Consider the following 26,987-nt stretch of genomic DNA (forward strand, 5'->3'; position numbering starts at 1 on the left):
TCATATTATTTGGACGACTTCAAATTTCATGGGATATGTAGTAAACGACATATCCCATGAAATTGATTTTGAGGTCAATATAACACAATTCTTTTAAGATGGTTGTTGAGAATTAGGATACCAACATTTTTACTCTTAACTAGAAAATTCTAAGGCTAGTTATTGTTTATTAACACCTATTATTGTTAAAATAAACATTATTCGACACCAATTAATAAAATCTGTTTCAAGGAAAATAATATGAATACCTCCAAAGGTTTGGTCTAGTGAAAGGGAGTTTATTCCAATTTCTCAAGTTCGAGTCTCCACCGTGACGGAGCCTTCTAGGGTGGGATGTTTTGGCTAATATTTGAGTTTCTAACTTATATTGAAAGGTTAAAAATGTCATTTCTATTTTTAATATATATTCCAACAAAATGGGGTTATAGTCTAATTTCCCATACTAGTGGGTAGTTATTGCTATTTCAATAAACATAAGGGGTTTGACTTAATTACATCTACCAACTATAAATAATACGATATTCACTAATGAGAGAGCTACATACTAATGTTAGTTAAAATTAGTGCAGAAAGATTTGTAAGAGACTAAAAATCTTGATTTTCATAATGAAATTACTAGAGAGTTGGAGTTGATGTCTCAGCAGTTTCATTATTAGGTTCATTAATAAGTTGAAGTTCTAATTGCATTACAACAACTAAGCTCCAAAAACAAAAAAATGAAATGACACAACTAAAACTTCAAGTGGTGTTACTATGGATCAATTTGACTCTAATTGATCCAGCCGAATTTGGATTGACACTAAATACGCTCTAGCATAACGGTTCGAATCCACTGATACGTTCGAATCCATGAACAATAAATCTTGAATCCACAAGAAGATGTTGAATCCATGAACAATAAATCTTGAATCCACGAGAAGATGTTGAATCTATTTATCATAAACTATTCCAAATGGTAATTAAAGAAATCCCAATGAAAAAGGAAAGCAAATACAACTTAAATAAGAAAACAAAGCTTATATAAATTAAAACTTCCTCAAATAAACTAAACTCCAAATTAAAATTGAAAACTATAACTATCTCGGGGTGACTGAGTGGTTTAATAGGGACTCTTGGGTATATTACTCAAGAGGTCTTAAGTTTGAGTCTCTCCTCGATTGCTAATAAGGATAATCACTTAAGCACTTACCCAGAAGGTAGTTTCAGGTCCCGAGGGATTAATTGAGGTGCGAGTAAGTTGGCCCAGACACTCCTGATCATCAAAAAAAGAATAATTGAAAACTACTTAAATTCCTAATATGGAACCCTAAATAAATAAGAAAATCAAATAAAGGAAGAGAAATAAAATCATTACAATTTATTTGCGGTTCATACTGTATGAACATATTAGATGTATACCATTGAGATAAGAAAAGAAAAATCAAAGAGAAAGTAACAGCAACGTAAAGATTAGATTAGACAAATCATGTAAGGGGGGTCCAATAAATTGATACCAGCAACTCTTCTCTCTATCATGGATGCATGCTTATGTTTAATTGAATGAACACAAAATTGAAAGATAATGATGTTATCTGGGCCAAAGTCATGGGATAACATCAGATAGTGATACTGAATCCCAGTGGGTTTGGGTGAATTGTAGCTCTTGGATTTTGAAGGAGAGTGACAGTTCAAATATTTGACTCCATTGTTGTTGTTTCTGTTATCATCCACTTTATTCTCAAACCAATCAATACAGAGTTGCGAAACTGAAAATGTGCTCCAAATGAATACCTGCAATCTGGAATTCCTGGAGCCAGCAATAATTTTTTTCTTTCTGAACTTTTATCTTTTCTCTATATAAGATGCCTGGCAGAAGAAAACTTGAAGATATTGGCCATGTTTTAATTAAAATATGTATGAAGATATGATAAAATGGACTCTGGAGATGCATTATGGCTTTATGGGAGACTCCGAATGGACTCTGGGTATTTTTTTGGTAATGGTTTGCCCAAAATTTGAGGCCATAACCACACAAGTGCAAAGCATCAAACTGCTGATAACTTCAATCCACTGCCACAAGTAAAGCACAGAAAGGCGCATGGACGATGAAGTACTTTCTGAATTGTCAAGAAATTAATCGACTTGCCTTCTACTCTTCTTGTGGAATCAGCATCATCCCTTGCCTTGATTTTCCCTGAAATGTTAAAGTTAGAATAAAAAAGAAACCATCAAACCCAAAATAGATATCATATGCCATTAGCTTGACTTTCAAAACAATTATGGCAAGAAACCATTTAAAGGCACTGTAAAAAAATGAGAAGGTAGCTACCCAAAGGATCATTGGGGCTGATGGTAAAAAAACAAAAGGAGGTTCGATGAACTTCTGAGTTCGAGGCTTTCCAAGTATTAATACAGATGATCATTGGGGCTCTCACTCTATCGACAGATTAATTGAAGTACGCATAAACTGATCTAAACACCTCTGTTAAAAAAAAAAAAAAAAAAAAAAATGGGTGTAACAATCGTCTACCTATTTGACTTTGATAGATTTAGAAACTTGAAAAGTTACTACATTCTATTTGCGTCTATGTTGAAAATTAGATGTTTACCATGAAGATAAGGAAATACAATCAATGAAACAATCAAATTGATAGAGATTACACATATCATGTAAAGAGGGGTCGAATAGATTGATTATCAACGACTCGTCTCAATCAAACATGCACTTTCATGTTTAATTGATTGAAAATATAATTGAAGGATAACGATGTTATATGTTTTAAAGCTTTTTGCCATGGCTGTATGGGACAAAGACATGGTGTAACATCCGATAGTGCTACTGCTACTGTATCTTAGTGGGATTGGATGAATTGTGACTCTTAGGCCATGTTTAATTGATGGAATTGTATTGAAATGGAAAGCGAAATGAAAATAATGAATCGGGAATGGAATGCATTATAATTATATTGTTTACTTATAAGATGAAATATTGAGGGAATGAAATCAAATGTGTGGACTATGGACCATATGGTGGCATCCAGTTGTGCACAGCGGTGGCCAAGTAGCTGCCGCAATATGGCTTTAAGGCCAAATCGTGGCCAATTGCGGTTGACCGAGATTTGGCCTTGCCAAGGCAAATCCTGGCTGCCGGCCACTTTTTTATTTTATTTTTTTTTCTCTTAACTGTTGATCTTCTCATTTAATTTTTGAGTGAGGTTGGTTTTAAATTTCATTCTGGGTAATACAGTGTTTTTGGATTTTTAATTTTAACGGATGATGGTTTCGGATTTTCATACTTAAACACATCTCTCCTTAATCAAAATATGACAAAACGGACTCCGGAGATGCATTCTAGCTTTCTCGGAAAGTCCGAATGTACAAGTCTCATCATCAACATTGCTTATTATTTTTCTTTATAATACTCCATGAAGAAGTACCAAAGCATGGAGGGCCAAAGGGAAACTCAAAAGGCACTATATTACATTATGCTTAATTTTGATATCAACGACCTCGCATGTGCAAAATGCTAAGAAAGTCTTAGAAGTTATACGTGATTAATTATGAAAATTGATTGAGGGTTACTGTTATCACAACTGCATGCAAAGAATTAAAGTAAACGAGACGATGAGAATATTATAGTGGTTCATATGCTTAAAGCGAATCATACATTCATTGTTTTCTTTTATATGAGTGTTCTTGGTGATTAGCCAAGTTTGCAAGAGGTCGCAAACTGCAAACTGAATTACAAATGCTTAGTATTCTGAGAGAATATTAAACCAGTCTTTTTCCCGTGGCATGTCTTTGTTATTTTATTTATTGAATTCAGAGTGTTTGATCTCAATTTTTTTTTTTTTTTGGGGGGGGGCTGCCTATTTATACCTGTTCAAGATAATGATTATAAGTCTGTAAGTGGGTAGGTGTCGTGCAAATCTTTCTTAGCATCCCATTAGTTTATAAAATATCCTTAAATTAAATGGGGTTTGGACAGGTGTGCAAACAAAATTCATTTACAGACAAAACTTGAGCTGGCTGAGTTGTTGACAGCTATATTCTTCCTGTCTTGGAACGACATGGCAAGCTCTGGACGACATAAAGTCTTTCTGAACTCTGACTAGTGTTCGTTAACTTAAGCTTACGTCACTCATGATTTTTTTGGGCATACCAGTACACAACACCCAACTGGTGTTGCCAGGGAATTAAGTGATGCTGGATATTTATCTGTGACTGTTTTTGCCCAATGTTCGAGGCTGAAAACACACACTGTTCTATATGGACTCACATTATTGTGTTCCTCTCTGTTCAACACCATACAAGTTGCTAATCACTTGAATCCACAACCACAACCACAAGCAACGCAGATGAAAGGTGCATGGACATTGAAGTGCATTCTGAATAGTCACTCAAGAAAAATTAATCGCCTTTCCCTTGTGCTCTTCTTCTAGAATCAACATCATCACTTTGTTAATTAATCCAACAAGTAGTACAGCTCGTTTTGACTCTATCTGTTTGCAAGATATTCTCCACAGTTTTGCTCACGATCGGGAATCCTCATCTGTTCAACAAAGGGAGAAATTCAAGGCCCCACCCTTCAATAAAGTTGATACGAAAACCAGAATTTAATTAGCAATGTGACAAAGATCACCGTATATTGATGGGACCAACATAAATTTTTACATCGCTTGCATGCAGTGGAGGTGGGTGGGCCTGTTCATCACCAGTTGTTGATGATAGAAAATGTCAAGTGGGGATGTATTTGTCTCTTAAGTGTCTCCTGGAGACTGAGTTTCCCTCATGTTTGTGGCAGCAAACTTTCCAACAGTTTCGTATTCTAGTTTCATGTTGGCTTCCAAAAAAGAGGTTTGGCTAGAAAATTCACCTGACCCTACTGTTTTTTTATTTTTTATTTTATAAAGAATTATATAATTAGTGTTCATTTTCGAACAAAGGATGGCTTACACATGGTTTGATTCATTTCTGTCAAAGCTCCTTTTCGTTTTCAGAGAGTAGTTAATTTGTTTCATCGGCACCATGTGATTGTTCTTGTTCTTGACTATAACCCATACTGTATTCCAACAAGAAACAGAAAGAAAATCCCAATTGGATTAGCATTTGATGCAGATTATCGAATTCATAATTTACTTGGTCTTCATTGGTAGAATGTCGCTTCCACGTTAAAAAGTAACACCATTTAAATGGAAAATCTTCCATTTGAATAAGGACATCCATCAGGCTAACATGTTCCCACCAAGAAAATGATAACTCTAAACTCGTATTCCACTATTTTATTGGATTAACAATTGATGAGTTGAATGACCAAGAAGATCTTAGTTCCATTAATATTCAAGACTTTATTTTTTAAATTGACACGGAAATGGACAACATTTGCTATTATCTTCGGTACACCTTCATGTCTATGGCCCAGTTAACTCAGATCTTTCTCCAGCTATTTCATCTTTGATCAAGTAAAGAATTAAAATAGCTAGAGAGAGTCAATCATCAGAAGAGCATATATATATATATATATATATATGTATATGTATATAGTATGTCTGATTTGCTTTATTTATATATATCTTTCAATATTATAATGGCCCTCGTGTACGTGTCTGTCTTAAATTATCAATGAATTGTATGGAAAGACGTTTGTTCTCTTCAACAATGGCTCTATTATATACCTTTGTCTCAAAGTTGTGAACCCGTTTCCCTATTTTCGGTAAGTGCTTGTGGGGAACACACAGAGTTTTTCCAAGGCCAACAGCCCCTGATCCAGTGGAGCTTCACCTAATAAGAGAGAACATCTATGTTTCTGCTTTAAATGATCATGGTGATGGAAAAAAGTGAACATGACAGGCTAAAAATGAAGGAAAATTAGTTCACTTCATCGATCTTCTGTTGCAAGTAGGGCCATGTACTCATAATCTTCAAACTTTCTACTTGGTTAATTTATAGTCACATAATATCACCAGAAATAATTTTGGTCATATATTCACAGAGCTAAATACGACATTAATGTTAAAGCTTTGAAAAAGTACTACGACAACATGTCAAGTAGAGGTGTAGATTTCAGAGAAGATGAGATACCTCCGATGTGTATGAAATCCCATCAGAGCTTGCTGTCTTCCAAAATGATTCGAGTGCATGGTTCCAAACAGCAAGTTTATAAGCATCATCATCATATTCATAAATAATACATTGAATATAGGTAGATATTATCATAGGGAAAGAAAATCACTGATCAATTTATTGTGTCCTATCAGCTAAATAATATTGAAACCCCACAGGAGTGGACCATTTAACAAAAAGCATAGGATAGTCTAAAACTTTTTGTATTCCAAATGAGAAAGGATCTTCTTCTTTGTCATATTATCGTTAAACCCATTGCCCTCTCGCAAATTATTCTCTATATTTCATACTGTTTTATGTGGGCTCTTTTCTCTGTATTCATACCTAGTAAACTAGTTTTTCTGATCAGATAACCTTGAAGTATTGATATATCACATCCCACGCACAAACTGCAACTGGGTTTACTGTCAGCTTTGGAGGTCGGTTGCATTGATGCAAATGTATATATCAGAAACAAAATCATGCAGAAAGTTAAAATAAATAAACTTGAGTACAATGCGTATGACCAACCATGCACATGAACTTGAGTAAAATGCGTATTTAGCATCCCTGGCTCCTGGATTTGAGGACCCACTATCCATTTCCCAGTGGCCACATGATTTGATTTTGACAAACAATAGCTATAGCCAACCTGAATCTTGTACCTATCTCTGTGTTTCTCTCTTCCCACCTTTATTATCTCATACACGGCTTCGATCAACTATTATATTTCATTGCTAGCTCATATTAAGCATTACTCTTTAACATCTAGTAATTAAAACTAGCTCCTCTTCCACCATTTCTGTATAATCAGAGTGATCAAATTCAAAGCTTGGGACTCCTTAAAGAGAACACAGCATGAAGGTAAGACCGTGCATATTGTCAATATTCATAGAAGAAAGTTGATTATATAGTGTTCCATATTTAGTATTTTCAATCTCTTTGTTGCAGTTACTGGGTTGGATGCACAGGAAATTCCGGCAAAATAGCAGTGAGCCACTCAAAGATTTGGCACTTGGTAAGTCTTGCTCTGCCATTTAGATATCTTTCGTGCTAATATGTTACCACAGGCTGAGTAAAAGACCACTATAAGGGAATGCCTGACTATCCATGGTCAAATGAGAGATGAAGAATCAAACCCGGTGATTCTTCTAGCTGATTAGATTTATGGGACTCGTTATGTAAATATAACAGGCTGTTGCCCCTTTTCAGGCTGGCTCGTATGAATCTGGAAGCATAAAAAGTAACTTAACTATCCAGGACCCTATACAGCGCACACATACTAATAGAATTACTTTGACAAAGACCTCAAGTAAAATTTTACCCTTCCTGGCTGAATGCTAAAATGCGTGACTATTATAAAGCACTAAGATATTTGAACTATATATACTTGGAATATTACGTTGGTGTTAAAATGTAGAAACATAAAAACTGCGACATCACATCATGGCCAAAGAGAACAAATCAGAGGGTGTTCCTGGCGAAATCTGAAGGCAGAAATTTTTCTGCTTGTTAATCTGACCGTCGTCAGAGTTGTTTTCATTTATTTCTTTCATTGTTTCTTTAACATATTCTGTGTCAGGGAACGCTTGTTCTTGTCTTACAGGGCAACCCTCACTTGATGACCAACAAGGCTACCCGAAGCCAAACTATGGTGCCAAACCATTCCGGCAAGGCCAGAAAGAGCACCAGCTTCGAAACTCTTTCGCGGGCTTAGAAGCTGCCCGAGTAGAAGAAGAAGATTATGAAGATCAAGAAACTTCAGCTGCACTATCTGAACTATTCCATGGCTTTCTTGCAATTGGCACCCTTGGTTCTGAACCTAATGTTAATGTTCCATCGACACCAACATTTGGTATCTCTGTTGAGAATATAACTGAGAAGGAAACTGAAGTGACAGAAAATGAATTGAAGCTCATCAACGATGAGTTGGAGAAAGTTCTAGGAGCTGAAGCTAATAAAGAAGACGGCTGCAATGAGTCATCAGGGAGAAACAGTCACGTGAGTAATGGAAGGAGCAGTCATGGAAGCACCATTACTCTTAGTGGGAAGCCATTGGAAGGCTCAGACAACAATGGGAATGGATTTACGGTGTGTCCACTCCAGGGATATCTTTTCGGTTCAGCAATTGAATTGTCTGAAACCACAACGGTGGCAAAGAAGGAACATAGAACATCGCTTGGAGAGCTTTTCCAGAGGACTAAAGTAGCTGAGGAGAATCCTAATTCCGGAAGTAAATACGAGAGGGAGGAGAAGCGAACAGACAAAGAAGCAGATAAATCAGCTGTACAACTTATGAAAAAGATGTTAAAGAAAAAAATGCTTCATGCTTCCAGGAGCACCACTGGTGGAGGTGTTGATTCTGCTTCAGCAGAAACAAAACTGCACAAGGTATTGTTACAAAAAGTACTATAAATTCAGCCAAATGGTTCTCATTTACATTTCAAGTATATAATTTTAATAATCTGTACCATAAAATTCATGAATTAAGCTACATATTCAACATTACTTTTTCATCTTAACCATTCTGCTTCTGGCTTTTATGTTTTTGGTGATTCTGAAATGTGTGGTATGCAGATCCTGCATATGTTCCATAGGAAAGTTCACCCTGAGAGTTCCACAACCACAAAAAAGAATGATAAGCCCCCAAAAAAAAAGAACAGAAAGAGTATGGGGTATGAAGGAGGAGTAGACAATGGAGGTCAGATGGTCCCAGATGAAGACATCATGATATTTCCTCAGAGAAACCTCTCTAAAGAAAAGATAAGACGCTACAAGAGCCAATCCAACCCACCACAATTCACACTTGGTGGCTGTGACTCAAATGGAAACAGAGAGTACTGGATCAAAACAGACGCTGACTGTAAGTACACAACCATTTCCTATTCCCAAGTTTCACTATGCAACCACATTTTCGTTCTTTCTGTTGTTTAAACTTTAAACACCATACTTATCCATTCTTTGCATATACAAAATATATATAACATTATTTACTTTCTCTTTTGTATATTTAATCTTCAATAAATATATAGGTAAAAACATCTCATAAGATGGATATACAGATGACATGATATGTCTGTCTCAGTGAAGACTTTCTTTTTAGTCACTGAATATATATCACATGCATAATGTTACGATTATTTTGATACTAATTTTCCTAGCCAATGTCTTGATTCAATTATATGGAATAACTTGCATTGTAGACCTGGTGTTGGAGCTCTAAGAGGAAGAGGCTGAGGAAGAAGAAGTCTAAGTGTGAAGAAGCATAATTATGTTTGTAAGAATGTCATTATATAAGTGGTTGTGGGTAGTAATATATAAGCATGTGAGTGATTATTATAATTAAGAAGAGCTTGAATGAAACAAATAAATAAAGGAGGCACTCCTCCTAGAAACCTCCCTGTGGCTATGAATGATCTATGGTTCTATATATGTAATGGAAGGTGTAATCCTGCTTTTGGTAAAACATATTTTGACAATATGATCAGTTTTATTCCGCATCATCAAATTTGCCTCTTTTCTCATATGTTCAAAAGACAAATCACAAGACTACAAATATATGTTTGCCTCTAGCTGCCTAACCTTTTATATCTTAGCTATTCATGAATGACCAGACAAGTGGCTGTGGCTCATAAAAAATAAATCATCCTAGCATCTGCATCAACTTCAACTTCCCTCTTTCTTGTTAACTTTTTCAATGTAATTCATAGGTATAATCCATATATAGAAACAAGCATCTTAATTAAGGCAAAACGGAATCTCCTTCTTCAGTCAAATTAAGCGAACGAAAAGATGAAAACTTGGACCCTCCCACACAAAAGTTCATAGGTGAGGGCGACTGTAGAGCGTCGGCATTTTGATGCTTTTTCATCTTGACAAAATGGTGTACACATTCCGATGAATTCATCTAATTTCCTCTGTAGTATGATTTTCCAGATTGTGCAATCCCATATTATTAGATTAACTTTAGTAAAGGCCTGCTTTGTAAATCTAAGTGGATCAACATTGTTTTTGATATGAGAATGGCTATAATAATAAAATTGCAAGAAGTGAGCTCAAACGGGTAAAAAAAATCTACACGGAAACTAGAGTAAACAATCAAGATAAAGCGTAGGTATATCATTTATTAGTACAGTTTTCTAACATAGTTTAAATTCAGGGGACTCGTGTGAGAGATGAACATTAATAAAATCAAAGTACATTGAATCAGAAGTATGTGAACAATCAGGATGGAATGTGACTAGCATGTAGAATCCATATAATTTACCAACAATTCCGAAACCATGCCTCTATCTGGCATCTTTCCTGCAGCACCATATATTGGTGCTAGGCCACCACTTATTGGACCTGGATTTGCTTTCACCGTAAATTTTACCCTTCCTGGCTGAATGCTAAAATGCATGATTGTTATAAAGCACTAAGTATTTGAACATATATAATGGAATGTTACGTTGGTTTTATGTAGAAACATAAAAACTGCGACATCACATCATGGCCAAAGAGAACAAATCAGAGGGTGTTCCCGGCGAAATCTGAAGGCAGAAATTTTTCTGCTTTTAATCTGCCGTCGTCAGAGTTGTTTTCATTATTTTCTTTCATTGTTTCTTTAACATATTCTGTGTCAGGGAACGCTTGTTCTTGTCTTACAGGGCAACCCTCACTTGATGACCAACAAGGCTACCCGAAGCCAAACTATGGTGCCAAACATTCAGGCAAGGCCAGAGAGAGCACCAGCTTCGAAACTCTTTCGCGGGCTTAGAAGCTCCAGTAGAAGAAGAAGATTATGAAGATCAAGAACTTCAGCTGCACTATCTGACCTATTCCATGGCTTTCTTGCAATTGGCACCCTTGGTTCTGAACCTAATGTTAATGTTCCATCGACACCAACATTTGGTATCTCTGATCATAGGGAAAGAAAATCACTGATCAATTTATTGTGTCCTATCCGTTAAATAATGAGAGAACGACATGTTTCCACCCAAAGTTTGGCGAAACGACAATTTTCCACCCATCAAGTTTCAAAACGACATTTTCCCACCCACAGTCCGTTAACTTTAACTAAAAAAAGGATAGAATGGTAAATTTAAAAACCAGATATAGGGTATTTATGTCATTTTATCTCTTAAACATAAACTTTTGAAAAAAATACCCTGAATCAAACGCTTCCTTCTTCACCCCATTGCCGCTCTCCACAACTTTTCCTATCAACGCCATTATCGGTCAAGCTCTCACCTATGTTCAGTTCATCTGCCAAGTTAACTCTCTCTGCTTCTCACTCAAGACACACTACTCTCTCTGCCAAATGATATCACTTTCATCATTTCCCCTCCCCCACCAATTGCCCAGATCTGGCATTGTATTGTTGTCTTTTGGGAAAATGGGTTGTTTTTTGTTTATTGAATTGTTGGGGAATTGATGGGATCAGAGAAGTGATGGTAAAAAGGGAATCGCACCAGATCCGCGTCAATTTGGCCGGATGCGATTTGGTCGCCAAGGTATTGGAAGCTATTCTCATGAGAGGTCATGTTGAGGAAGCCCTTGGACGCATTGATCTACTGATGCACAATGCTTGTGCACCCAATTTTGGTAGTCTTCTATATATTCTATCTGAGAAAGGGAAGACCGTTGTTGCTCTGAAGTTGTTGTATGTCAAAGAGAGTAGTTTTGCCTTTTTATCTCCCTTTCTAATTTTAGTGTAGTTTTTCAAGTAGAGAACTTTTGCTTGAAATTTTTAGATTGAGAATGATTCGAAGAGCTCTATCTTGATCAGAATAACTTGTGAAAAACATAATGTCATTTGTTCAGAATTTGAAAGGTGTAACACCGCACTAATCGTCTTACTATACCGCATGAAAGTTTTGCTTCATATTTCTGAAAATCCAGTTCTATGTTCAAGCTTGCACAGTCATTCTAACATAAATATTTTAATACTATTTGCAGCTTTGGAAAGGATGATTTGTTTTTAAAATCAGTTTTTTTGTCGCAATGTTAATATTGTAACACAATCTAGTGAACCTAAAGCAAAGTCAGGCTTCCAGGTAAGGTGCAAATCGGCAGCCTATTTTTGCGAAGGAGAAAGAAGAAAAAAGAGAAGGGTAGTTTTGTCTTTACACTGTTTATACATGTTAAAGAACAGATTTTTATGACTGAACATAACGGTAGGTGGGAAAGTGTCGTTTTGAAACTTGGCGGGTGGAAAAGTGTCTTTTCGTCGAACCTTGGGTGGGAGCATGTGGTTCTCCCTTAAATAATATTGAAACCCCACAGGAGTGGACCATTTAACAAAAAGCATAGGATAGTCTAAAACTTTTTGTACTCCAAATGAGAAAAGATCTTCTTCTTTGTCATATAATCTTTAAACCCATTGCCCTCTGGCAAATTATTCTCTATATTTCATACTGTTTTATGTGGGCTCTTTTCTCTGTATTCATACCTAGTAAACTAGTTTTTCTGATCAGATAACCGTAAAGTATTGATATATCACATCCCACGCACAAACTGCAACTGGGTTTACTGTCAGCTTTGGAGGTCGGTTGCATTGATACAAATTTATATATCTGAAACAAAATCATGCAGAAAGTTAAAATAAATAAACTTGAGTACAATGCGTATGACCAACCATGCACATGAACTTGAGTAAAATGCGTATTTAGCATCCCTGGCTCCTGGATTTGAGGACCCACGATCCATTTCCCAGTGGCCACATGATTTGATTTTGACAAACAATAGCTATAGCCAACCTGAATCTTGTAACTATCTCTGTGTTTCTCTCTTCCCACCTTTATTATCTCATACACGGCTTCGAACAACTATTATATTTCATTTCTAGCTCATATTAAGCATTACTCTTTAACATCTAGTAATTAAAACTAGCTCCTCTTCCACCATTTCTGTATAATCAGAGTGATCAAACTCAAAGCTTGGGACTCCTTAAAGAGAACACAGCATGAAGGTAAGACCGTGCATATTGTCAATATTCATAGAAGAAAGTTGATTATATAGTGTTCCATATTTAATATTTTCAATCTCTTTGTTGCAGTTACTGGGTTGGATGCACCGGAAATTCCGGCAAAATAGCAGTGAGCCACTCAAAGATTTGGCACTTGGTAAGTCTTGCTCTGCCATTTAGATATCTTTCGTGCTAATATGTTACCACAGGCCGAGTAAATGACCATTATAAGGGAATACCTGACTATCCATGGTCAAATGAGGGATGAAGAATCAAACCCGGTGATTCTTCTAGCTGATTAGATTTATGGGACTCGTTATGTAAATATAACAGGCTGTTGCCCCTTTTCAGGCTGGCTCGTATGAATCTGGAAGCATAAAAAGTAACTTAACTATCCAGGACCCTATACAGCGCACACATACTAATAGAATTACTTTGACAAAGACCTCAAGTAAAATTTTACCCTTCCTGGCTGAATGCTAAAATGCGTGACTATTATAAAGCACTAAGATATTTGAACTATATATACTTGGAATATTACGTTGGTGTTAAAATGTAGAAACATAAAAACTGAGACATCACATCATGGCCAAAGAGAACAAATCAGAGGGTGTTCCCGGCGAAATCTGAAGGCAGAAATTTTTCTGCTTGTTAATCTGGCCGTCGTCAGAGTTGTTTTCATTTATTTCTTTCATTGTTTCTTTAACATATTCTGTGTCAGGGAACGCTTGTTCTTGTCTTACAGGGCAACCCTCACTTGATGACCAACAAGGCTACCCGAAGCCAAACTATGGTGCCAAACCATTCAGGCAAGGCCAGAGAGAGCACCAGCTTCGAAACTCTTTCGCGGGCTTAGAAGCTGCCCGAGTAGAAGAAGAAGATTATGAAGATCAAGAAACTTCAGCTGCACTATCTGAACTATTCCATGGCTTTCTTGCAATTGGCACCCTTGGTTCTGAACCTAATGTTAATGTTCCATCGACACCAACATTTGGTATCTCTGTTGAGAATATAACTGAGAAGGAAACTGAAGCAACAGAAAATGAATTGAAGCTCATCAACGATGAGTTGGAGAAAGTTCTAGGAGCTGAAGCTAATAAAGAAGACGGCTGCAATGAGTCATCAGGGAGAAACAGTCACGTGAGTAATGGAAGGAGCAGTCATGGAAGCACCATTACTCTTAGTGGGAAGCCATTGGAAGGCTCAGACAACAATGGGAATGGATTTACGGTGTGTCCACTCCAGGGATATCTTTTCGGTTCAGCAATTGAATTGTCTGAAACTACAACGGTGGCAAAAAAGGAACATAGAACATCGCTTGGAGAGCTTTTCCAGAGGACTAAAGTAGCTGAGGAGAATCCTAATTCCGGAAGTAAATACGAGAGGGAGGAGAAGCGAACAGACAAAGAAGCAGATAAATCAGCTGTACAACTTATGAAAAAGATGTTAAAGAAAAAAATGCTTCATGCTTCCAGGAGCACCACTGGTGGAGGTGTTGATTCTGCTTCAGCAGAAACAAAACTGCACAAGGTATTGTTACAAAAAGTACTATAAATTCAGCCAAATGGTTCTCATTTACATTTCAAGTATATAATTTTAATAATCTGTACCATAAAATTCATGAATTAAGCTACATATTCAACATTACTTTTTCATCTTAACCATTCTGCTTCTGGCTTTTATGTTTTTGGTGATTCTGAAATGTGTGGTATGCAGATCCTGCATATGTTCCATAGGAAAGTTCACCCTGAGAGTTCCACAACCACAAAAAAGAATGATAAGCCCCCAAAAAAAAAGAACAGAAAGAGTATGGGGTATGAAGGAGGAGTAGACAATGGAGGTCAGATGGTCCCAGATGAAGACATTATGATATTTCCTCAGAGAAACCTCTCTAAAGAAAAGATAAGACGCTACAAGAGCCAATCCAACCCACCACAATTCACACTTGGTGGCTGTGACTCAAATGGAAACAGAGAGTACTGGATCAAAACAGACGCTGACTGTAAGTACACAACCATTTCCTATTCCCAAGTTTCACTATGCAACCACATTTTCGTTCTTTCTGTTGTTTAAACTTTAAACACCATACTTATCCATTCTTTGCATATACAAAATATATATAACATTATTTACTTTCTCTTTTGTATATTTAATCTTCAATAAATATATAGGTAAAAACATCTCATAAGATGGATATACAGATGACATGATATGTCTGTCTCAGTGAAGACTTTCTTTTTAGTCACTGAATATATATCACATGCATAATGTTACGATTATTTTGATACTAATTTTCCTAGCCAATGTCTTGATTCAATTATATGGAATAACTTGCATTGTAGACCTGGTGTTGGAGCTCTAAGAGGAAGAGGCTGAGGAAGAAGAAGTCTAAGTGTGAAGAAGCATAATTATGTTTGTAAGAATGTCATTATATAAGTGGTTGTGGGTAGTAATATATAAGCATGTGAGTGATTATTATAATTAAGAAGAGCTTGAATGAAACAAATAAATAAAGGAGGCACTCCTCCTAGAAACCTCCCTGTGGCTATGAATGATCTATGGTTCTATATATGTAATGGAAGGTGTAATCCTGCTTTTGGTAAAACATATTTTGACAATATGATCAGTTTTATTCCGCATCATCAAATTTGCCTCTTTTCTCATATGTTCAAAAGACAAATCACAAGACTACAAATATATGTTTGCCTCTAGCTGCCTAACCTTTTATATCTTAGCTATTCATGAATGACCAGACAAGTGGCTGTGGCTCATAAAAAATAAATCATCCTAGCATCTGCATCAACTTCAACTTCCCTCTTTCTTGTTAACTTTTTCAATGTAATTCATAGGTATAATCCATATATAGAAACAAGCATCTTAATTAAGGCAAAACGGAATCTCCTTCTTCAGTCAAATTAAGCGAACGAAAAGATGAAAACTTGGACCCTCCCACACAAAAGTTCATAGGTGAGGGCGACTGTAGAGCGTCGGCATTTTGATGCTTTTTCATCTTGACAAAATGGTGTACACATTCCGATGAATTCATCTAATTTCCTCTGTAGTATGATTTTCCAGATTGTGCAATCCCATATTATTAGATTAACTTTAGTAAAGGCCTGCTTTGTAAATCTAAGTGGATCAACATTGTTTTTGATATGAGAATGGCTATAATAATAAAATTGCAAGAAGTGAGCTCAAACGGGTAAAAAAAATCTACACGGAAACTAGAGTAAACAATCAAGATAAAGCGTAGGTATATCATTTATTAGTACAGTTTTCTAACATAGTTTAAATTCAGGGGACTCGTGTGAGAGATGAACATTAATAAAATCAAAGTACATTGAATCAGAAGTATGTGAACAATCAGGATGGAATGTGACTAGCATGTAGAATCCATATAATTTACCAACAATTCCGAAACCATGCCTCTATCTGGCATCTTTCCTGCAGCACCATATATTGGTGCTAGGCCACCACTTATTGGACCTGGATTTGCTTTCACCTGAAACAAATAAATTAAAGCACTCTGTTAGTTACCGGCACCAAGAAGCCAATCGCTATCTCTCCTCACAATCAGCAGATCAGTGCGTCGTATATTACAATTATCACAGTAAATAGATGTTCCTTTCACTACATAGTAGAGATAATTTTGTATATTGATGGTGGAAAACTACTTACAGTTTGCACAGATTCTCTCAAATCTTGGAGGAAGTCGTCAACCACTGACACATGTTGAAGGGTAACACAGATGTGAATGCTGATTTAAACACACACACCCCAAAAAAACAAAAAAAAAAACAAAAAAACATAGAAGCATTTCAGTATCTAAAATAGATCAAGCTATAAAACATATTTATACTGAAAAAGGAACTCATGTTGCTAGTTTTGAACCATTAAGACTGCCCAAGAAATATAAAATCAATTCATTGATGCCATCAAGCAATTCAAATTAAAAGGATGATAAATGGATACAACAATGCCACTCAGTCATATTTCCTCATGCTTAAAGAGGTCACCTGTTGGGTTTCTGTAATGCATTCAAATGCCAGCCCTTGGAAGACAAAATATCATTCACTTCAAATATATCAAGAACATCAGATCCAAATGCCACAATTGTCATGTCTGGTCTTCCAATTATAGATAATTCAGTAATCTCCTTTATTCTGCACATAAAACAGCTGTTATTATCGATGGTACAACATTTTCAAACAGGGGAGAAGAAAGTTTAAAACAAAACTGACCCCTTCTGAATGCTCTTTGACACTTCCATTATGGCTTTTGTGTTCTCCAAGTATCCTACAGTATATAATATCATAATCAGCATTAGTAATAACATCAAGTAATCATTAAATTTCTTCAAGAATGCATCTGTTCTGTCACCTTCTTGTCCAAGAGACATCATTGCAGCCCAAGCCCCAGCAATCAAACCCCCCGGCCTGCTTCCAGCTATGGTTGGAGACACATATAGCCCACCTGACCACTCAGTAACTGCAGCAAGGGCATAAACAAAACAGAAGTAGATGTCATAAGCATAAGCTTTAAAACCATGGTCTATTGTAGCACAAACTAAAAACTTATACCTTAGGAACCAAATAAAACAGTTCCACCTGGTATCAAAGTCAGGCATAACCCAGTCTAAGACTAGTGCAATATTTATTTACTAGACCAGTCGGCTGTTTATGTCAAAATGCATGACCAAAGCAATAAAAAAATAGACAATTATACAGTTGTTATAACAAGTTATTTTTTAAGGTGAGTACTTACCAGCAACAAATTGATGCTGTAGAAATACGAGAATCCAAGAACCCACGATTCATATAATTAGTATCCCGCCAACCCCGATAACATGAAAAGCAAAGCATATTAGGAAGAAATTAAGGAGAAGAACCAGCAAATAGATTACTGATTCCTAACCAGATCCAGTCAATAAAGTAATATAATTTCAAAGTGATTGAACACCAATCTGAACTAGTAATGTCATTCCATGACTTAAACCAGATTTTTTTTAGAACCAACAATTGAATCATATTGATAGAGCCATAGGACATTAAGGCATGTTAGCCAAAAACATGTTTTGTCTTTGTAGAGACACTTAACTTTGTCCTGACAAATTTGTCCATCCACATAAATATACTTAAGAATTAGGCATAACTATAGGTATGGAAATTGAAAATTAAAATTTGATAATAAACAATGGCAATAATCTGTGCCAGTACCTAATTATGGATCCAAACAGTTTTCCAAAAATTTGAAACATGTTCAACAATTACCTTTCTTATTTCATGATTTCTGTATAAAACTACACTGGTTCCTTTTGGAGCCAGTCCATATTTATGCACATCCACTGATATTGAGGTTACTCCTTGAACAGAAAAGTCAAATGGTGGAATTGGGTACCTATTAAGAAAAAGGACTCAATAATTGCCAAACAATTACAGCCAGCCAACAAAAGGCAGACTGCAGAATGTTGTTAAAAGCTTGTTTTACAAAATATATAGTCCACTTCCCCAAAAGAAAGAAAGAAAGAAAATTGTGAATGAATGTTCACATGAGTGATGAGAGAGAGTACAATAAACATATTATCACATTAGAAGTAAATCCACAAGGTCTACCCAATTATGCTTCAGAATCAAAATAAAATCGTACTGCATTCAATTGTAAGTCCAAGAATTAAAGCTTAAAGATCACACAATATTCTGAGCTCTAATTAAACACGACGTAAAATATATATATATATATATATATATATATATATATACATATTATAATATATATATATATATTTCTGACAAAATTATATTACTGTTACCCCAGACATACATGCTCAACTATATATACAAAGCTCTTGACTTATTGAAAATGTTGAAGAAACATAGCACAGCTTTTAGAAATGATTAATCAAGAGATGACCTGACAATAACAAACCAAGCAGACGTACCCAAGTTTTCGAGCAAAAGGCAACACAAAGCCACCAAGACAGAGGTCAACATGGAGACATATACCATAGCTAGAAGCCAGTTCGCCAAGCTCCTACAAGGTAAATTGCCATAGTTCCTCAATCAAGAATTAAAAAGATAATCACATATAAGACTCATGCTTCACAAGCAGTATTACTACAGGAAAAAATGAAGGAGATCACACACCTCAATTGGGTCGATGATGCCATGAGGAAACCCAGGTGCAGATCCAACAATCTGTACCATCAAAAAATTTAGGAGAGATCCCTTTGTTGAGACACACCACAAAATATAGAATTTAACTGATAGTAAAAATAACCAAAAAATGTGATGATTTTTTTTTTCTGTAGAATCTTGGAAACAGGATAGTTAATTTGAAGTATGCAGATTATCACAGATTAACGAGAAGCAAATGAAAACAAGCAAATAATCATTACAAAGCATGATCTAGAAATGTATACCAAAATGGTGTTTTTGTTAATGTATCGTCTTATTGCTTTGACATCAGCTTGAAATTCTTTATTAACAGGAACACGCCACAGCTTGACATTAAAATATTGCGCTGCTTTATCATATGCTGAGTGAGCAGATTCAGGTATGATCCTGTGCTTGAAACGAAATACATTCAGAGTAATAATTCTCTAATCAGAAATACACTTAAAAAAAGATGGAAGTAAAACATCAGGAATCACATACATTTCAGGCCTTGTAATTCCCTTCTTATTTTTCATGTAGTCACGGGATGATTTAACAGCTAATAATATGCTCTCAGTTCCTCCTGATGTCATGTTTCCACATACTTGTCCTCCAGAAGCCTTTTCTTTATTGCCCAGTAGAGCAGCCGTCATTGCAACTACTTCTGCCTCAAACCGGGCTACACTCTGGAATACATCCAAATGCAATGGATTGGTATGCGCAAACCTGTGAATAAATTTAGCAAAAGTTCATATGAGAGTTAACAGAAGGATGTGGACAGGAAACGAATGGAATGATAAGAAAAAACTCTCTGCATCTTCAAATGAAATATTAAATAGAGATCATTACTGCACCATATATTACTAACATTGAACATGCCTCATTTATCAAGGAAAAATGTCCTTCAGATTCACTTCCTGCAATGTAGCTGCAACAAAACAATAATCCAGAGCATATCAAGGCTCAACACTATTCAAGCAGAACTGAAAGTCCAATATTCAGAACACAAATAAAGAGTTACAATCACAATAATTACAAACATACACTGTACCGGAACATTTTCCTTGCCAAACTACATCTTTTGCTTTTTCCTCTTTCATTGTCTCAATGACCGTTGCTCCTAAGCCCGCAGAGGGCAACTCTTTCCTCCAACCCTCTCGTTTAGATTTAACACCAGACTGCATCTTATCCACAACCTGAACATCACATTTAAAGAGAGAACACAAATCTCACTTTCAGAAGTGTGGCTGATTTTATATATCAATAAAGAAAAAACCAAGCACATCTATTACTCTATCATCCACAGTGCTTAGAAAAATAAGAGAAAAGTGTGAGTTGTGCAACATCCATCCAATAAATCTATACTACTTATGCAAATTAGTGAACAAGGGATTTGTAAAATAGTCCACGTATCAGATATCATCACTCATCAGACCATTGATATTAAACTTCTATACTCAATTTTCAGGACCCGCCAATAAGAAAAAAAGTTATGACACAATCAGTATGAAACTGCGTATCTCTAACAATAAACAGCCTTGAAAACTACAACGCAGCTCATTAAATACATTTACAAACTCGTTTCATTTATTGCTAAGCAAAATACACTATTCACATGATTTCAGTGACAGAATTGACCCCACAAATCAATTAAAAAAGAATTCCAATGAAATTATAAAAAAAAAATTCCAAAAAGAAAATAAAAACTATATATAAAATAAGAAACATCTCTGACCTTCTGTTTCTCCGCTTCAATGTAACTATTAACACCAGGAATCAACCTGCAGAAATAAAAAAAACAATTTAAATCAGATTCATTAATTACTAAACAGAAATGTTAAAAAATTAAAGAAAAAAGAGAGTGAACTACTTGATAGTACTCATGGAAAACCCTATGATGGTTTGTTTGAATCCTTTCTCGTGAACAACGTGAAGAAACGATTGCAGAACACGCCCGACGAAGAGAGTGAGAAAAGCGGTGAGAAACAGTGCGAGAGGCTCGTACTTGGACAAGAAGGAATTAGCAGAAGCTCTCAAATCAATCAATAATGAGAAATCCATTACCAACAGTTGGATACTGAGCAAGCAATTCTGAGAAAATAAAATTAGAAATGGATGGATTTGGATTGACGAGTGTTTTAACGTTCGCTTTATCGCGTGTGAGATCCGTCCTTTTGTTTTTATTTATTTATTTTGGCGCGGTTGCGTCTGTTTAGGCGTTTGTTTTGGATAAATGTTTTTGGTTCCATTGAAGATCATCACAGATGCTTGTCGGTTGTCGCGTAGGTAAATAATATGATTATTCAGTTCAATGAATTATTTAGAAAGCAAATATCTCAAATTGATTTGACTTAATATTAAAAACTTATTTCATATATTTAAGTTATATTTTTTAATACTCTGCAGATAAGATGGATCCATTCATAAATCAGGCAGTGAAATAAAGGCTGAAGTTCATAGACTTTAGATATTGGGCTGGGTTCATGACAGTTTTCAGTTGAAAAGCCCATGTATTAAACAGAAAGAGACATACATAAATTCAAAATTTTAATTTCAATCATTTAAAATATATTGATTCAATATATTAAAAATCATACTATATCTTTGTTTGAAGATCCTAAGCAATATGGTTTTTATAATTAATATCAATTAGGATATAAAAACTTAGAAACAAGCTTAAAATGTGAGATATATTCTTCAAACTGAACAAGAACGTCAATCATTTGTTGCTCAATCACATCCGTAATTTAACTGATGGTAACTTTATAATTAAAAAAAAAAGTCAACGACGCATTCTAGCGGCAAATAGACAATAAACTCGGTCAAAGCTATTGGAGTTTTTGAAAATGGGAGACTGATGAATATTTTGGTGGTAGAATGTTGGATTTTGGTGGTTTGATTTGGGAGGGGTGGTTGCGCAAACTCTAATCACTCAATTGTTGGCGGTTGGCAAAAGAAAGGTTTAAGGGGTTTTGGTGAGTAATGATCGAGGAAGAAAATGATGGTTGTGTGAGGTCACAACGATGCCGAAATCGAAAACGAAATATAAATTTGGATAGTAAAGTGGTATTTTAAAGGTCTATAAGTAGAAAAGTATCATTAAGTCATTATTTGGGTGAAAAAAGTCGTTTACTCTTTAAAAAATAGATGGGAGCAGGGCGACATTACCCTGAGCATAAAAAATTAATTAAATTGAGATATACAGCTTAAAAAATTAATGGAATTTGTCTAAAATTAAATTACTAATTGTAGTTAAATAAGGACATTCATGTATATGTTTTTGTAATTTAATTGTAGTTTGTTAATGCTTGATTTTGACACCAATGATTTGCATGTACAAAGTGCTAAGCTGGCTTGGAAATTACACGTGAATGGAAAATGCAACGAAGTAAATGGAAGATGATTTTTAAAGTGGTTCGGATGCTTAAAGCGAATCTTACATCTACTGTTCTTTTATATTTATGAGGTTATAGGCGGTCACGTACAGAGAATAGCGAGCAAAGGTACAAGTGACTGATTATTCAGAGAGAATACCAAGTCAGTCTCTTTCTCGCATGTTATCTGTGTTTTGAGAGTAAAATGTTACAATCAGAATCCCGAAAATGAGAGGGGGGATCCTCTATTTATAGTAAAAGGTTTCAAGGTAATGATTACAAGTCTACACGTGAGCAGGTATAGTACAATTCATATTGTGCTTCCCATTGGCTGATTACACAGCAGATATCCTCAAATCACGTAGGGTTTGGACATGTGAGCGACTCTCATCCACTCGTAAACAAAGTCTAAGTCTGCCACAACTATACTCTTTCTTTCTTTTGACAATGTGACAACTCTTGGACGGCACAAAGTCTTTATAAACTCTGAATGACGCTGTCTGAAGTAAGCTCCCGTCAGCCCTTATTCTTTCGACATAACATAATTAAATAAGGACATTCATGTATATATTTTTGTAAATATGACGAGGTTGATTGAAACAGCTGATTGTTTCAAACGTCAAATTAATTAATTCCAAAAATCCAAAAGTCGCAAACCCTTTTTCAAATTTTTGTTCACAGTTTGACACCATTTTTTCTCTAAATTCCAGGTCAAGTTATTGGTTGGGGTTTTCCTGTTAACTTCAATAACCACTCTCATGATAATCATTAATTTTCCGAGATAATTATACTCTTTAGTGAACGTAATTAACAGCTGACTCATACTGCATTAATGAATTTCATTTATCAAACCAAGCAAAGCCCTTTGAGAAACACAAACGTTTCTCAAACTTTTGAAAGATTGTTTGTAGTATAATGATAATAATAAATTATTGGAAACAGTCAAACCATATATACCAAGTGATTGTAACAGGGGGTTAGGTGCAGAGAATTAATTTATCTCTTTTGATTAGTCAAGAAAGGCATACGAAAACTTCTTAAATACATATACTTCACCATAATGGCTCTTTGGCTGCGGCACTATCAATATAAAAATTATTGGCTGGAATAGTGATAAAAGAAAACCTGCCGCCTGCACGAACATATAGTAGATTTTGAAGAATGGAGCCACCAAACTTTTCAAATGGATTATTTAATCCACAACGTGTTCAATGGCATATGAATTGGACTCAAATTATTGTAAAAGATTTGATAATCTTTAGCTTCAAGAAAAAAGATTTTCGTCAAACAGTTGAACTTCTCAATAGTCGTAGTATTTGACTATTTGCTTTTCGTTGCCATGCTAATGGGGTCGAGCTTATCTGGTACATGTCATCTTTCTAGGAAGATCAGAAAAATAATAAATAAAAAATTACTTCACAAATTCGAAGATGTACCAGAAAGATTAATTTATTTAATTAAGGAGCCCGTTAAATTAATAAACAACAGCCAACAGTTAACTTGTTTGTTGCAGTTGTATATCAAGGGACAAGGGTTATTATCATAGAATTAAAGTATTGTTTAAATTATCAAAACCTCTCAAAACAAGGAGCTTAAATATCAAAACCAGATGTATTAGTTTACTTTTTTCGGTTTAATTACCAAAGATCGTCCCAAAATTATTAAACCTATGTAACAAGGAGCTTATAATACTTTTTTTTAGAAGAACAAACCATTAAATACATTTTACCTTTCCAAGAAGAACGAGAAAAAATAAATAAATAACTCTACGTAACTCTTTACAGTTGTTGATGCTCAGTTTTTGCACCAACGAATTTTTACGTGTATAATGTTGATTGGCTGTTCAATACACATGAAAATGGAATATATGAAAAGTGAAATAAATGTAGAGGGAGTTTTTTAAGTGGTTCGGATGCCAAGGTAGCAAGTCCTACATCCACTGATTTGTATTGATATTAGTGTGTGTCAGGTCGCGGTCGCGAACTGACTCACATAAGACGAAAAAGTCAAAAGAAAGGATTACAAGAGAGAGATTTCTTTGTATGAGAAATGGTCGAATCCCCCTAATGAAGGGGTCCTCCTCACTTTATACTGGACTGAAGCGTATAATCATCACTAAATCCATGGTTTGGTGTGATTGTCAGTATGTAATCCGGCTTTACGTCCCATTTTCCCTTTTTCCAAGCTGACATCGCACGACTTGTTGCAGGAAAAAGGACGCGTGTGGGCTCCATATCACTTGGCAGGTCTGACGTGTGCGTGCTGCTCTGACGGGAGCAGGTCGTCCTTCACGTGACTTTCCCACGTCAGCCCTTTATTTCCTTGGGCATAACAACAGTTGCATTAATTATTATAAAATGCACAAGAACATGATCAATTTAATTAAAACGTGAACCCTAAGATGTTAGTATGGCGGTCAAGGAGTACTTTTGCTCCCTTCATTGATTTTCTGGGTTCGAATCTTAGGGTCATCTATCATATTGTAACTTACTTAGTCCTTTGGGCTTGTAAAGTGTTCAATGAACTTTGAGAATTAATCGAAGTACGCACAAACTGGCCTAGATACCTCGGTTATAAAAAAAAAAAATTAATTAAAATGTGTTAAATTAAAGTATAACATCCAATACTAACTTATTACAGTTGTATCAGTTCTTATAAAATACACAAAGGGGGCGTTTGGACATATATTGTTTTATTATAAGAGAATATTATATTAACGGAAAGAAACATCACATTAAAGATTATTAAAAATGTTTAGAAAATGTGTTTGGTTGGTTCAAATAAATTGGTGAATAATATATTTGGTTGGGAGAATAAATGGATTGGTATATTATATATATTACTAAATTGCCCTTCTTAAATATTAATATAATAGTATTTTTTTTTAAATCATTATTTTAACTCCTTACATTTGAAATTTTACTAAAACACCTCAGTTATATAAAACTTTAATTTGTAGCAAAATCATCCCAAACCACTGCCGGCAGCCAGCCACCATCATCAGTTGTCGCCTGCAGTCAACAGAATGGCGCACGAATGGCCCTATATGGTCGTTCGTGCACCAGCAAAGCCGAAAATGGCCATGGATCACAAATTCATGGCCGGAAAACAGCCAGATCCCACCGGTCGTTCACCATTACGGTGATCGACGTTGACGGCCGACGGTAGTCTTGGGTGGCTGAGGGTATTTTGTTAACTTTTAAACTTTTTTGTGACTGAGGTGTTTTAGCTAATTTCTCAAATGTATGGGGGTTGGCTAATTGTTATTTGGTAGACATTTGAAGGCAATTGTGTCAAAAATGGTTTTTAATTAAGGGCAAAATGAGTAGAAAAATTAGATTACCCCAGTAATGTTTTAATCACAGGGGTGGGGGAGGGTATTAAATTACCCTTCATATTACCAAAAGTAAATACTATTTGCAATAAAAGATTCTTATAATATTTTATTACTTGCAAACCAAACACTGAAATCTTGTAAAATAAACGAAGATTACCCCCATTATCTTATATACCCCTGATCCAAACGCTCCCAAAAAGTAAAACTAGATTAGCTTATTCATTAAGTTTATTCAATAAAATCTTATGATAACGTGCAATAATTTATTTTGTTAGTCTATTTGTATAACATTGTGTTTGTAAATTAAGTAAAAGCTACTCAAAACGTGATACTCGCCTTAAGAGGACATTTGAGTCTTCTTCTCAAAAAAGCTAACCATTAACTGTTGCTTTCTAATTACTTGAGCAGTAATTGAATAGAAAAACAATACTATCCTTATAACTAAGTTGTGACAAAAAAAAAAAAAAAAAAAAAGATAAAATAATCATTTTACATAAATTTTATGTAATATTTATCTGTTTGTATAACTTAATTGTAAACAAAATATTATGATCGAATAGAATAATAAACACGCACATCAAGCTCCAGTCAAACGTAATTAGATCATATATAATATGATTTTGTCAATAATTAGTAGTTTGGAATCGTGTAAAAATGACAAGCAACGGCGTTGATGAAATGACAGGAAGCGAATAAGACGATTAGCTAGCTGGACTTGTATATATCAAAGAAATGTTCGGGATTACGTTAACATCAGAAATCGTCACTTGCTACGTAAAAATTGGGAGACAATAGTAGTTGAAGATGTAGAGAAACATGCTCTTATCTCTATTTCTATATCATTTTATTCAACCTAATTCAAAACCTTCCATTCAATCCAGATTAGACGTTTGTTTGTATATAAATTTCACGAAGTTGCTTGTTCTTTTCGTTACCATCCAAAACCATGGGCCAAGGCTGTTTAGAAAATTTCCCAGTTATTATTTCTTGTTTAAAACCTAATCTACATTATTTTTAACTTTAACAACTTCACTAAAACACGAAATTTTTTAGGTTCATGATTCGAGAAATTTGGTTACCAGTAGTCTCTTTTA

General features: G+C 35.2%; 3 protein-coding genes across 5 annotated transcripts; 2 read left to right on the plus strand and 1 right to left on the minus strand.

The window, feature by feature from the left end:
- The first annotated feature begins 6,846 nt into the window (after positions 1–6,846).
- On the plus strand, positions 6,847–9,492 carry LOC116131319 (protein LAZY 1-like). Of its 2 annotated transcripts, none has more exons than XM_031416989.1 (5): positions 6,847–6,945; positions 7,033–7,099; positions 7,664–8,472; positions 8,659–8,944; positions 9,285–9,492. In XM_031416989.1, exons 1-5 carry the CDS (start codon positions 6,940–6,942, stop codon positions 9,302–9,304), a joined length of 1,188 nt encoding a protein of 395 aa, XP_031272849.1. In that variant the 5' UTR covers positions 6,847–6,939; the 3' UTR covers positions 9,305–9,492. The 2 variants fall into 2 exon arrangements, with proteins under 2 accessions (XP_031272849.1, XP_031272850.1); XM_031416990.1 differs by having other exon boundaries at positions 7,688–8,472.
- A 3,535-nt stretch (positions 9,493–13,027) lies between these two features.
- Positions 13,028–14,584, plus strand: LOC116131212 (protein LAZY 1-like). The gene is made up of 3 exons (XM_031416856.1): positions 13,028–13,033; positions 13,121–13,187; positions 13,752–14,584. The coding sequence occupies exons 1-3, from the start codon at positions 13,028–13,030 to the stop codon at positions 14,582–14,584; spliced, it is 906 nt and encodes a 301-aa protein (XP_031272716.1).
- Positions 14,585–16,255: 1,671 nt separating this feature from the next.
- LOC116131298 (sphingosine-1-phosphate lyase) lies at positions 16,256–21,447 on the minus strand. 2 transcript variants are annotated; one of them, XM_031416960.1, is made up of 16 exons: positions 21,053–21,447; positions 20,918–20,963; positions 20,227–20,378; positions 20,051–20,110; positions 19,684–19,908; positions 19,449–19,590; positions 19,174–19,224; positions 18,969–19,060; positions 18,301–18,427; positions 17,795–17,810; positions 17,411–17,518; positions 17,272–17,326; positions 17,047–17,193; positions 16,709–16,787; positions 16,360–16,532; positions 16,256–16,327 (listed from the first exon to the last, which is right to left on the minus strand). In XM_031416960.1, the coding sequence occupies exons 1-15, from the start codon at positions 21,241–21,243 to the stop codon at positions 16,410–16,412; spliced, it is 1,614 nt and encodes a 537-aa protein (XP_031272820.1). In that variant the 5' UTR covers positions 21,244–21,447; the 3' UTR covers positions 16,256–16,327; positions 16,360–16,409. The 2 variants fall into 2 exon arrangements, with proteins under 2 accessions (XP_031272820.1, XP_031272821.1); XM_031416961.1 differs by lacking the exons at positions 20,918–20,963; positions 21,053–21,447 and having other exon boundaries at positions 20,234–20,372.
- Positions 21,448–26,987: the final 5,540 nt, after the last annotated feature.

This window comes from Pistacia vera, unplaced genomic scaffold (genome assembly GCF_008641045.1).
Source record: "Pistacia vera cultivar Batoury unplaced genomic scaffold, PisVer_v2 Contig230, whole genome shotgun sequence".
NCBI classification, from domain to species: Eukaryota; Viridiplantae; Streptophyta; class Magnoliopsida; order Sapindales; family Anacardiaceae; genus Pistacia; species Pistacia vera.